Genomic DNA, 12,768 nt, shown 5'->3' with positions numbered 1-12,768 from the left:
GCTAAATATAATTTATTTCTTCAGAGGATCATATAAAATGAGCATGAAATAATTATTAATATTTATTGGGAGGACAAGAGGAAAATGAAAGTAAAGATTTATAAAGATTAACTCAAGTGAACATATTTACAACAGAACTAGAAACTCTTTAGCTCCCTGGCTAGATAAAAGCAGCCATCTACTGCACTAGTGTGTATTTTCAGCAAAATACAGAAGCAAAACTCATTAGCTCTTTAAAAAATACACACATTTAATGTTCGTCTGTTTTAATTCTAAGTAAAGCAATTCCAAAAATACAAACTGAACATCAGAGCCATGTGAACCACCATGATAAAATAAAACAGACATTCACAATAATTACGTCTAAAGACAGTTCAGCTTAATAAATCATCTTCCAAGTATGCTAAAGAAAGAATTACTAAAAATACTGCTGGTGTTCAGTTAGAATTAAAGGACTTTGGGGAAAATGAAATAATATGATACAGGTGGAGTGAATAAGGTTACACGGGATTTACATTTTCCATTACCCCTAGATATAAACAAACATTCAAAATCAACACAAACTCTTGTGTGTTATTCAAAATATTGCAGCTGCAGGAAAGGCAACTTTAAATTAATAGCTAGGGGAAAATCAAGTTTTGGTGGAGGTAAACAGAAGTGACAGTTCTTAATTTGCACTTTTGTAAAGCTCATTTATACCTGGCCAACCAGGAACCAAATGCAGGACTACGAAGTTCTCTGCTTCTTTTGGCTATAATGTGACAAGAAAAGGTCATCTTTTGAAGATGTTTAAAGAAATAAAGCAACTTTCTTATAAACAGTCAAATAATCAATCAATGGAATAAATAAGCACTAACCCACATTTTTAACCGCTCTGTAATCACTACACTTTACATATTTTTCATTTTGGTGGCAAACTCTCCAATTTTTAGGCTAAAATCCACCAATCACTTTTAAGAGTAAAATGAACAGCCACCAAAATAAGAATATTCTTCTGTTTACTCTTTGGCTAAAAAAGAAAACAAATAAACAAAACAAAAAGAAACAGAAGACAACTCTAACACTGGTGATAAAAGAAACTTTAAAAAAAAAACACATGTAAAATAAAGTTATCAATTTAAATCTTGGTACATTTCATAAAAACAAGAGGTAATGTTGTAATAAAACAGCAGCTGCCTCGCAGGCAACACACTGTTTGTTAACCCTGTGCAATAAAATACTTTGTTCATACTACACTTATTCAACATGACTAACAGTTACTACAGACATTTCAGGAATCTTCACGGGATTCCTATAGACTTACTGTTAAAACTGAGAGACATTTACAATCATAATGTGCCATGAAAATCTGAAAATGTTACTTCTAGTAGGAGATAATGTTCATACTATTTGAATTTGTTTTAGGTACTGAACAGCTGAGTTACAAAGACTGATAATGAAAAGCATTCGAAAAAGCCCATGAACACTGTTGTTCACACCCTTCTTCAGAACACACTAAACTTGTTTGACACATTTCTCTTCATACATAGCAAGCAACAGCACCCAATAAAAGCCTGAGAAGAAATGCTGCTGTGTAAATACTGCAACTATTCCTGAAAAAAGAATTATGGGATATATACTCCAAAGCTGCCCATTCCCATAATTTGTATTGCATAGGTCACATAATCAATCACACACATATATATACACATGTGTGTATATATATGCACATGCAAAGAATATATTAAGACGACAATGAAGTCTAGTCACAGAGCAATTTACAGGCTCAATATATTTTTTACACTTTGTTGAAAGAAAATTTCAGTATTTTACAGTCTTTTAGTAGGCATTATATACACTGCACTTCTAAAAGGTATTGAAATAAATTTTTTCCAACATTTTGGTAACAAAACAGACAATGTTTCTCCAAATACTTGTGCTATCTATCTACATGATCAGTTTGCTCTGAGAACCACTAACCACAAAAACTGACTCAATGGAATAATTAGAAAAATTATCTAACACCATGCATGGGTTTGAATCATTTTTAATATCCTATCCTAGAAACATTCTACAAATCTCAAGATTTAAAAAATTAAGTCTCTGATTTTTAAAAGATATCTTTTTATGACAATATCCATAACATTGACAAGTACATGTTAAGGCTAGTATCATCTTATGTGATTTTTTTTTTAACCTTTTTAAAGATAGTAAAAGCCAGACTCCTTTAGGGTTCTGAATTGTACCTACAGAAAATGAGAGTGCAGTGAACATAATGTTCAGTCCTACAGTCAGGACGCAGTTGCTCCTTCCCATTCCACAAGATACTGCACCTTTCCATCAAGTGTCACCCGACGAGCCAATACTCGGTATTTTTCACCACATGCTATTCTACCTGCAGCACCAAAATAACTGGTAATGGAGTTTTTTAGATGATTGAGTTGTAACTCCTGATCTGCTAAGTTATTCAAAATCTCTGTGTTGAGTTCATCAAATTGGTAATCTTCTTTGCCTTCATCATCTTTTACAATTTCTGAGTTCTGAGTCTGGAGTGCTCTTCTTGGAAGACGACCCCTTCTCCTCCGTAAATGTGGTATTGCAGCAGGCCAAGATCTTCCTGTACGAGTTCTTTTTCTGGAGTCAGATAATCTACAGAACAAAAAAGGCCACAATTGTCTACCCTTGCTGACATAAAAATCAGCCAAATCAAAACAACAAATGCTATATGAAATGGATTATCACTCGCCTTCATTAAATTCACCTTCTTGGGGCTGACCTTTGAAGAGCTTTTCTTCCTTAACTATGTACTATTAAGCTTAAAAGAATCAGAGGAAATTTTGATTTATGAAGCCAACAAGGCAAATTCTTACTTACCAAGAGGATTTTTAAGTCAGATCTTGTCAACATTTTTATCATTAAAAAGAAGAAAGTTCATTCATTCATTCATTCACTCAGTGCAAGAAATACTTAATAAGCACCTATTACATAAAAGACACCTTTACATGTGCTTTAACTGATGGCAGAACCAGTACAAAAGTTCTCTTGGTTATCAATTCTAGGCCTATTGTTAAGTAATATAATAAATTGAAATAAGCCCAAACTATACCCTTGGTATAGCTCAACATGATATCGGTCAAATTTAAATCTCTTTATCTTCTGTGTTCTCTTAAGAGATTAAGTGAAGGGACTAAACAAGACAAGCTTTGAGTTCAGAGATTAAAAGATTTTATGATATTATAAAACAAGGTCAAAATATAATATAGCCAATAAATTCTACTGCCCAAGTTAAACCCCAGTTTTGTATTTATTTGCTAATGCACATGCCATCTTGGGCTTGTTACAAAAACCCTCTAAGTCTCAGTTTTCTTATCTACAAAATGGAAACAACTCAAAAGACTGTTTTAAAAATTAAACAAGACAATGTACAAAAAAAAAAAAGATAATGTGCACAAGCTTAACAGAATGCTTGGTTGTGAAAACAAAAATTAAACAAAGGGAAGTATAAAATCTGCAAGCTCATGGCTCTGGCCCCAAATAAACTAAATTTTTCTTACCTGATACATCAGACTTCAGGAAAAAGTTGCCTTTCTAAAGAGTTAGGTTAAAAAAAAAATACTAGAGGGAAAGTCTGCTATTGATAAAAAAAAAAACCCTGAGTTTAAAACCCTTTTTCTAATAAAAAGGTTTGTGTGCTTGATTCCAACTTATTAAAAAAAAAAATTCACTTGTATATTAAAAGTATAAAAAGGTCTCACAGAAAAGAGCACACCTATAAACACCAGGATACCTCTTCTTTGTGTACATAACAAAATTCCTGACGAATTTGAAAATTTTAACATCTGTGCTCTGAAAAGTAAAAATACTCAGGTGAATATTAATAACCTAAAATATCTATATATAGACTGCATCTCAAAAGCTACAAGACAAACTGGTATCACTTTCAATTCTTAAAAATGTATTTAATCATCATTTTACAAAGAAGAAATTCTAGAGGAAAATTAGTTAAGAATAAGAACATAAAATATCTACCCATAATGCCTGGAAATACTAGACGAGGTAGTTTCTTTTGCACTGGAAGCACCCGTGAAATCCACATCTGAGGTATTGGATGAATGTGCAGTTCCCTCAGTTCTCCTGAGACAAAAGAATTTAAACGGTATAACAACTATATTACATAACAATAGAAATACTAATTCCCCCCCAAGAAGAAAATTCCTAGGATAGGCGAAAGTAACTTTCTATTTACCCTATAGAACAAGGTAAATCCAAACTAGGATTCTCTGAAATTGACTCCTTATCCTGGAAAAGAAAAACAAAAATTTAAAGAATGGCTTCTAAAAGTAACGAAAAGAAATTAGTTTCTCAGTAATTTCAAGCAGACTTCTGCTCTGAGAACAGAGACCAATATATCCTCTTACCAAAGGTGGCTCAGCAGTTTTTTGAATCATTTTTCTTGTATATGGGCCAGGTGGACGACCTACAGATTTTTTCTTTCCTTTTTTTTCTATGCCATTGCTTACTTCCCTGAAACATAAAACCATTATGTATTTAATCTCTGCAGAAAGAAAACAAAGACAGTGGACAATATGTACTGTCATAACCTCTACTTACGTAGTAATTAGATTATAAAAACAAAGTTAAGCTGAATCTACAAGTTTAGTCAAGTTCACAGATAATATATTTTAATTTGAATAAATATTTCTTAAAGAGATATTTACATATGAAAGGTTTAAAGGAAAAAAGTTCCCTAATAACAATTTTGAAAAATACACATCACCTAAAAATTTTTTACAAAACAAACAAAAAAAGTACTACTGTATTGGATGGAAGATTTCAAAACTCTTTAAGTTCAATTATTTCATTTAGGTTGTTACTATGTAGGTACTTGGAGGATGTTTCAAGAATTTAGTACTAAATTCAGCAGTATGAATTCAGTAGTTAACCTCATGGAGCCAGGAAGTATCTATGTTAAAACTGTTCACTCCCTATACAGTAGCTCTAAATAGAAATATCCTGTGGGTTCCTGAATGATGCTAACCAGAAAGAGGTTGGAGAATGTAAAGGAGGAATCCTTCATATTGTGCAGGGGAATGATTCAAAGGACAAAATTAGAAAGTTTTAGAAAACCATTTTAGAGACATAAAGGAAAAAACCAAGCATAAGAAGGGAAAAAAAGAAATAGGTCAAGAACATATCTAATTAACAGAAGGGAAAAATGACAAATACCAATACACAGAACATCTATTTCATTTAATCAGTAAACATCTCCATATAAAGGGAATACTATAATACAAAAATGTTCCCTGTACTAAGGGGTTTGAGATCTTCCCTGGTAGCTCAGCTGGTAAAGAATCTACCTGCAATGCAGGAGACCCCTGTTCCTGGGTCAGAAAGATCCTGTGGAGAAGGGATAGGCTACCCATTCCAGTATCCTTGGGTTTCCTTGGTGGCTCAGATAGTAAAGAATGTGCCTGCAATGTGGGAGACCTGGGTTCCATCCCTAAGTTGGGAAGATACCCTGCAGAAGGCAACAGCTAACCACTCCAGCATTCTGGCCCAGAGAATTCGTTGGACAGAGGAGCCTGACAGGGGCTATAGTCCATGGGGTCACAAAGAGTAGGACATGACTAAGTGACTTTCACACACACTATAGATAGAAGACAATAAACATGTATGTAAGCAGAATAATAAAATGGGTTAAGTGCTACAATAACATTATCCAGGAAAAACTGAATTAAAAAACAAGGTAAAGGAACAGATTTATATAATACGCTAGAAAGAGGTGAATGGAGAAAACAAGAAATGACTATCCCTCCTCACCAAACTCGTCTGGGGAAATAAAGGTGGAAGTACGAGGAAAGAGAAAGTAGAGAAGTAGAGGAAGAAAGTGTAACTAGAACTATAATCCAAAATCTTATCCAAGGATAAGATGGGTGGGGTGTACATTTATTTTTTTGGCAGGATGATCAACATAACATTTACAAAGGACCCCTGGACTAAAGAAATTCATACATAGGGCCCAGAATGAACTGAAAAATGCCTTTAGAGAAAGTTGAACCATTATCTGATCACATCAAATGAAAATCTGATAACTACCACAGACAGAACGTCCTATCAAAATCAAAATAGGAACAAGAAAGATTGTGGAAATCTTTTTTCTAATTTATAATATAAACAATTGCTAGAAAAAGATTAATAATAAAAATCTGAAAGTAACAGGAATAGTATTATTTTCCTTCATAAAAAAAAACCCTTAAAGTACTATCTACTTTATTACTAACTCAAATGGATACACAGCACTGACAACCCTCTGTAATTATTTTTTTCTTATTCACCAAGATGATTAACTCATACCTTATGTATTGGCTCCTTAAATTTCTCTCTCAGCTATCTTTGCCTCATAATTTCATTGAGAAAACAGAAGCTACTAGGCAATAACTTCAGTCATCACAGAATTAGCATTTGTACTCCACTGTCCAGTACTATTGCCTGGAAAATCCCAGGGACAGAGGAGCCTGGTAGGCTACATGTAGTCCATGGGGTCGCAAAGAGTCGGACACGACTGAGCGACTTCACTTCTTTTTCTCTCCATTTCAACAGAAAGATGTTAAGTCCTGCTTTAGAAGGTCAATCCCACATTTAGATTCCCACATCCTGTCTCTTATGTCTTCTCAAAGACTTTACAATATCTTTAGTTACCTTTCTTCTGTATCATTCTCCTCCACTGACATACAGAAACAGGTTACAACTGTCATATCTATTTTTAAAAAACCATCACTCGATTCAGCTTCCATTCTATTTGTCTACTTCCCTCCCTTAACAATACAGTGAAACTACTTCTGAGAGTCGACAACACATACCCTTCCCACTTTCTTCATTCTCTTTCAAAATTCTTAACAAGTATTTCCTTTTTTCCCCCTTTCCTGTATTACTGTCATCATCATTATTTTGAATCTTCCCATGTCCCTAATTGTAGAAAAAGACCAGTTTTGACAGTAAGTTGAGCAGTGCTGGATTCAATCATATTGTCCTACTGCCATCTGACTTTTACCTTTAACACTTAAGAAAAATAGTTTTTGTCAAAATCACTAATAACAAAATGTTATCTAATCCAATAAACATTTTTCTCTCATCTTAACCTGCCTCTCAGCAACATTCAGTACTGTTTAATAGACCCATATCTTTCTCAAACACTCTCCTTCACTTGGTTTTCATGACATCAAACTTTCCTAGTTTCCTCCTATTTCAATGATCATTTTCTAGCCATCTCCTACATTTATTTCACTTCTTCCAAATCTCTAAATAATACCAGGACATTATTCTGGGCCACATTCTCTTCTTTTCTCTCTCTAGGTAATATCATCCATTCTCATGGTTTTAGAAATCAACTTCAAAATTTATTATCATGTGTCCTGAGCTCCTGACTGAACACACCCAATTGCCTGTATTTAACATCATTATCGCTTAGATATTCCTCATAAGAATCTTGAATTAAATGAGTCTGAAATGGAAGAATGCTTTATTCACGTCATCAAAATCTATTCTTCCAGTTCTTGGTAACAGACATGACCACCCACTAGTTGCTCAAACAAGGTATCTAGGCATTGTATAACTTTATCTTGCCCTTCCTTTAAAATTTTAATTCATTAGCAAAGCCAACAAATTATGCCCCCAGTGGAGATCTTGAATCTATTTTCTCTCTACTTGACTGCTATCACCTACAACTGCACAAGCCACCATTATCTCTCACCCAGAAAACTGAAAGTCTTCATTTTTTCTTGTTTCTACTTCTATAGATTTGCTTTCCAAACAGATCCAGAGAAGTATTTTAAAAGATAATTCAGCGTACATACATCTTTAAATAGCTTCCCATTATTCTGAGAAAACAACTGAAACTCCTTATGAGGTCTACAAAACACATGACCAAGCCCCACCCAACCTTTCCAGTACCCAATACTACTCTCTGCAGCCCTTGTTCACACCTTAGTAGCCTTCTGAAAGTTCCTAGAACATGCCTCATAGCTTCACACTTGTTATTTCTGCTATCTGAAGTATTCTTCCCTTTATTCTTCACATTGTTAGGTCATTCTCAATCTTTAAAGTTTCAGCTTCAATATTATCATAAACAAGCCTTCTTAAGCCTCTTTCTTAAAGCAGACCCCTATATCTCTATCCATCCCAGTACAGTCTAAATCTGTTTGCTATTTCCTAAATGGTATTAACATGATCTGTAATTATTTTGTTTACCACCTTTCTTCCCCATTATAATGTAAACCCCACCAGGGCAGAAAGAAGGTCTTATTTATTATATCTCCAGCACTTAGACAGTAAGGTGTCTGATAAACAGAATGAATGAACAAACGAATGAGAAATGAACAAACAAATGAATAGATACTTATGCTGAACAAAATCAATAGGGCCTATTCCTGGAAAGCCTTAGATCTATAGTAAATAAATAAACATCTAGCATTAACTCTTTGTAACTTGTTCAAGCGAGAAATTTTAAATAGGATAACAAATCAGGGTCACTGCCACTTGTACTTCCAAATATACTAATGAGGCTTAAGTAACACACATTTTTAGTTACAAATGAGCTAAAGAGAAAAACTAACCCACAGATCAACTTTTACCTTGATTCAGATATAGGTTTGGATGCCTTTCTGCCTTTAATTTTAAATTCATGGGAGGTTCCTTCAGGTTCTTTCTCTGCTTTGAAAGCCACATTTGGTGGCACAGGAGGAACACGAATTCGCAACCCAAACAAATGCTTCTTCTTCTTTATTTCTTTCCCAGACATAAACCTAAATTTAAAAAAAAATTAACTAGAAATTTAAAAACTGAACACATATACATGGAAGACCCTCAGTCGTAAAACACACGAAAGTCTACCCAATACTACCCCCTTGCTCTTGTTTTTTCCCTTTGCTTTACTGGATTCTTATCTGCCCCAAAGCCAGTCCACAGTAGGATATGACAGGGGAGTAGGAGAGAGGAATAGTGTTAGAAGGAAGAACAGATGTCCGCTAGGAACACATGTCTGCTTTTCTTTTCAAAACGTAGCATCTAACTTTTTAAAGAAAGAAGAGTACAGAGTGGTATCTCTTTTGGTCTCAATGTGCTTTTCCACATTTTTAGTCTTATCTGTTACAAACACCTCAAAAAAGGTTTAGGGAAAACAGAATTCTATTGCAGAGTGAATAGGTGAGGAGAGAAACCCTGGCCAGAAATAGGTAAGAGCACTGGAAAAAAGTACATCAATCCTAGAGGCCCAGAAAATAAAAGCAGTGTCTAGCATGTCAGATCTGGAATTGGAAATAACCTGGAGCAGAGGTGACATTTCTTGTGGGCTTGGGTTTCTGAAATATATGTTCCTTAATCGTTTCCCAAAGTCCTTAGAGTCCTTATTCTAAAATAACCGCTTAGCTCTACTTGAGCATGCCTGGCCTAAGAACCACTACCAAGTGCTTGGATTGCCATTCATCTTTTATATAAGTGTGAGAAACGGGAGCTCCCATTTCTACCATAGTAGGAACAAAGGTATTTCTAGCACACTAAATTGGGATTACAGAATTCATTGTCCTATAAAGTATTTTTACCAGCACAGTAACTGCTCAGGTAACTTTATGGCTTTTTTAAGTTGTCCTAAAGATCTAACCACTTGTAATTATAACATTTATTAATGAGGAAATGTTGCTAAGTTCAAAAAAAGCAACATGTTACAAACAAAAATGTTATAATTAAATAGCTGGTTGAAATCAGCATATACATTTTATTTCTATTGCCTTTTAAAATTATTTTTAAGAGATGTAGATATGCTCCTTTAAAAAAAAAGGGAAAGATTTATATAAGACTATATCAAACAATGTCACTTAATTATCAAAAACTTAGATCACTAATACTACTACTATTCCTAAAGATGGCACTAACTAAACTTAAAATCATAGTAAGACCTCAATCATTTAAAAACCTATCTTCTCTTTAATATATCCCCCTATCTTCTGCATATTCCTACCAGCTAATATGACTCTGTTTTACTTTCAGCAGATTAAATTATAAGAACAAGTCATTACTGATTATGCTTTTTCAACTAAACTGACCAAATTCCCCTGAAATACTGATATGCCTTCCATCCAGCATTTTCAGAGAACTGCACCTCCCCTCTTCAATCTTTGAGAATCACTGGTTTACTCTGACTGAGAGAGTACATTAAAATGGTATGTATTAACTCTACACCAATCTCACAATTCTTAATGCCATTATTCCTTATATTTACCAAGTATCTCCCTCATAGGGATACATAAAATAACTTACATGGTCTTGTAATCATTCAATGCCTCCAGAACATGCTCATATCTTTCAGATTTTGGTGTGTCTGCCAGCTGTGAAGTATCAAAAAAACAATTTAGTGCACTGTAATTTCATCGATTAGTAATACACAGGTGATAGACGCCATGTGATACAAAAGAAAAGCTGACTGACTAGTTGTCAGAAGACCAAAGTTCTAATTTCAGGTCCTCACTGACCAGCTTTGTGACTTAAGGCCATTTAGCCTCTCAAATCTTGTTTTCTCACATATAAAAAAGAGAGTATAAATCCTTTACTAGTTTCTTTACTACTATCAATACTTGTATAAATAAAATGATATGCTTGAAAGAACCATAAACGGTAAAACGCAATAAAAATGGGATTTTATTATCATTAAATTTACTTTAATTCTATAACCTGGGAAAGTAATAATACATTAGAATTACTTTAATATCAACTATAAAGCTTCTAATAGATATTAACAGGAAAGAATATAAAAAGTAATGATAAACATGCCATTTTACTTCCCAATACTTCTAACACAAACCAACAACCTCTATAACTTTGAAAAAATAACAAATTTAGGGATTTTGTTTTCATACCAATTACAGACTTTGGTTAAGCCTAAAATCAAAGTGATTCAGTACGTTTTTATCATCATACACCATTTTAAAATATAAACATTCAATTCTGGAAAATACTCTACTTTATTTCAAAAAAGTTTCTTTCAGAGTTATTTCTGCCTTTTCTTCAAAGTTTAAAGACTAGGGCCCAATAGAAAAAAATTAAATTATAAAATACCATCTTCAATTAAAGCAATAAAAATTAAAACAAATGAACAAAAAATCTTCCAAAATACCACCGTTGACTTTTAAAATGACTGCCAGTAATTTTATTTAGCAGCTGAAACTCCCAAAGCTCAGAACTTCAAGTAAAAAAAATAAACAAATCTGTCAAATATAACATGGTAGGTAGAAGAGACTTTTACAGTCATCTACTTTTATTTTACCAATTAGTCAACAGCTATAAACCTAAATTGCCCAAATTCACACTGCTGGTTAGCTAAAGAGGTAGAATTTGAACCCAAGTGACAATTAAGTACATTCCTTCAACATTCACTGAGAGCCCATTGTGAGCCTGTATTGGGTACTTTAAGAGGAAAAGGAAAGTAAGAAAGTTTGGTGCTCATTCTCCTTAACCATACCACACCTTCCTATTGTAATTTCTTAAGTGTCCAATGACAGAAAATTTCTATTAAAGGAGAAATAATGGACTCAGACTTTATAATTCAAAAGAGACATGAGATATCCACCTAATTCAAGTTTTCATTAATACTGTAATCCCTTTAATAGTACTCAAGAGTCATGAAACCTTGGTTTAACTACTACCACAGATGAAACCTAATGAAGAAGCCCATTCCATGGGCGAACAAAACATTCCCTCCTGGATTCTCTTTTATACAAGGCAGTTCTTCAAGTATTTGACAGTAGGTAAGAGGGCTAAGTATTAAGATTATGTTTAGGTTTAGCAGCACCATCACATGATTATTTCACACTAAGCTTGGCTAAGTACTTCCATCCTCTTCCTGGTCCCCTCAGTTCAGTTTAGTTCAGTTCAGTCACTCAGTCGTATCCAACTCTTTGAGACCCCATGAACCGCAGCATACCAGGCCTCCCTGTCCATCACCAACTCCCGGAGTCCACCCAAACTCATGTCCATCGAGTCAGTGATGCCATCCAGCCATCTCATCCTCTGTCCCCTTCTCCTCCTGCCCCCAGTCCCTCCCAGCATCAGAGTCTTTTCCAGTGAGTCAACTCTTCGCATGAGGTGGCCAAAGTCCTGGTCCCCTACTCCCATCTTAACTCTAAAATCTCATTAAATCAACTGCCATCAAGCCAAGTATCCCCCATCATAAATTGTTCTTCCATATTGTTGTTTGTATATTTAAGCCTAAAAGAAAAATTTTATAACGACTGTTGATTTGGTTTTCAGCTCAGTGTTTGAGATGATCTTTTCTCCTGATTCTGTCATCCTTCTTGAACTGAAGATAGAGACAAAAACAGAACCCTGTGGCTCGCCATTAGAATCTCCCTCAAGAATATTTCCAAGCCAATGACTGCTTTTGCTACTAACTTATTAGTTACAAATGCATTTAAATTTTATTCTAACCAGTTCACATTCCAATATCTTCTATAAAACTGAGTTATACTATGCACATTAGCACTTGACATATCAGTGCTGCTAACCGTATCAAAAAAGAAACCAAGGTATTTAACATGATTTATTCTAATAAACTAGTGGTATTTTCTCTGATTGCTTTTTAAATCTTCACAAGAAAAATCTGCTCTACAATTTTGCTGACATTCAACAACAAAAGTTTAGAATTTCTCAAATCTACTCCTTTTACTTTTTGAAAATCACAACAAACTCTCTTTTTTTCTTTTGGTACCTGTTCTCTATGATTTCCTGGGCCTCCCTGGTGGC

The 12,768-nt window shown here is 34.2% G+C and overlaps 1 protein-coding gene across 8 annotated transcripts in view; it reads right to left on the bottom strand.

Moving 5' to 3' along the window:
* Positions 1-230: 230 nt before the first annotated feature.
* The window catches only part of MTF2 (metal response element binding transcription factor 2), a 75,124-nt gene continuing 62,586 nt past the window's right edge, over positions 231-12,768 (bottom strand). For 7 of the 8 annotated variants that reach the window (XM_069598005.1, XM_069598058.1, XM_069598047.1 and 4 more), the window contains 6 exons: positions 10,291-10,358; positions 8,610-8,780; positions 4,398-4,503; positions 4,226-4,278; positions 4,009-4,113; positions 231-2,628 (listed from right to left, as the gene is read on the bottom strand). In XM_069598005.1, coding sequence (XP_069454106.1) covers positions 2,271-2,628; positions 4,009-4,113; positions 4,226-4,278; positions 4,398-4,503; positions 8,610-8,780; positions 10,291-10,358 — 861 coding nt within the window. In that variant the 3' untranslated portion in view covers positions 231-2,270. Of the gene's footprint in view, positions 2,629-4,008; positions 4,145-4,225; positions 4,279-4,397; positions 4,504-8,609; positions 8,781-10,290; positions 10,359-12,768 lie in introns of all 8 variants that reach the window. The other variant, XR_011258553.1, reaches the window with a different exon arrangement.

This window comes from Ovis canadensis, chromosome 1, assembly GCF_042477335.2.
Source record: "Ovis canadensis isolate MfBH-ARS-UI-01 breed Bighorn chromosome 1, ARS-UI_OviCan_v2, whole genome shotgun sequence".
NCBI lineage: Eukaryota > Metazoa > Chordata > Mammalia > Artiodactyla > Bovidae > Ovis > Ovis canadensis.
Note: the sequence above shows the minus strand (reverse complement) of the source record. Positions and strands in the feature narration are given on the sequence as shown.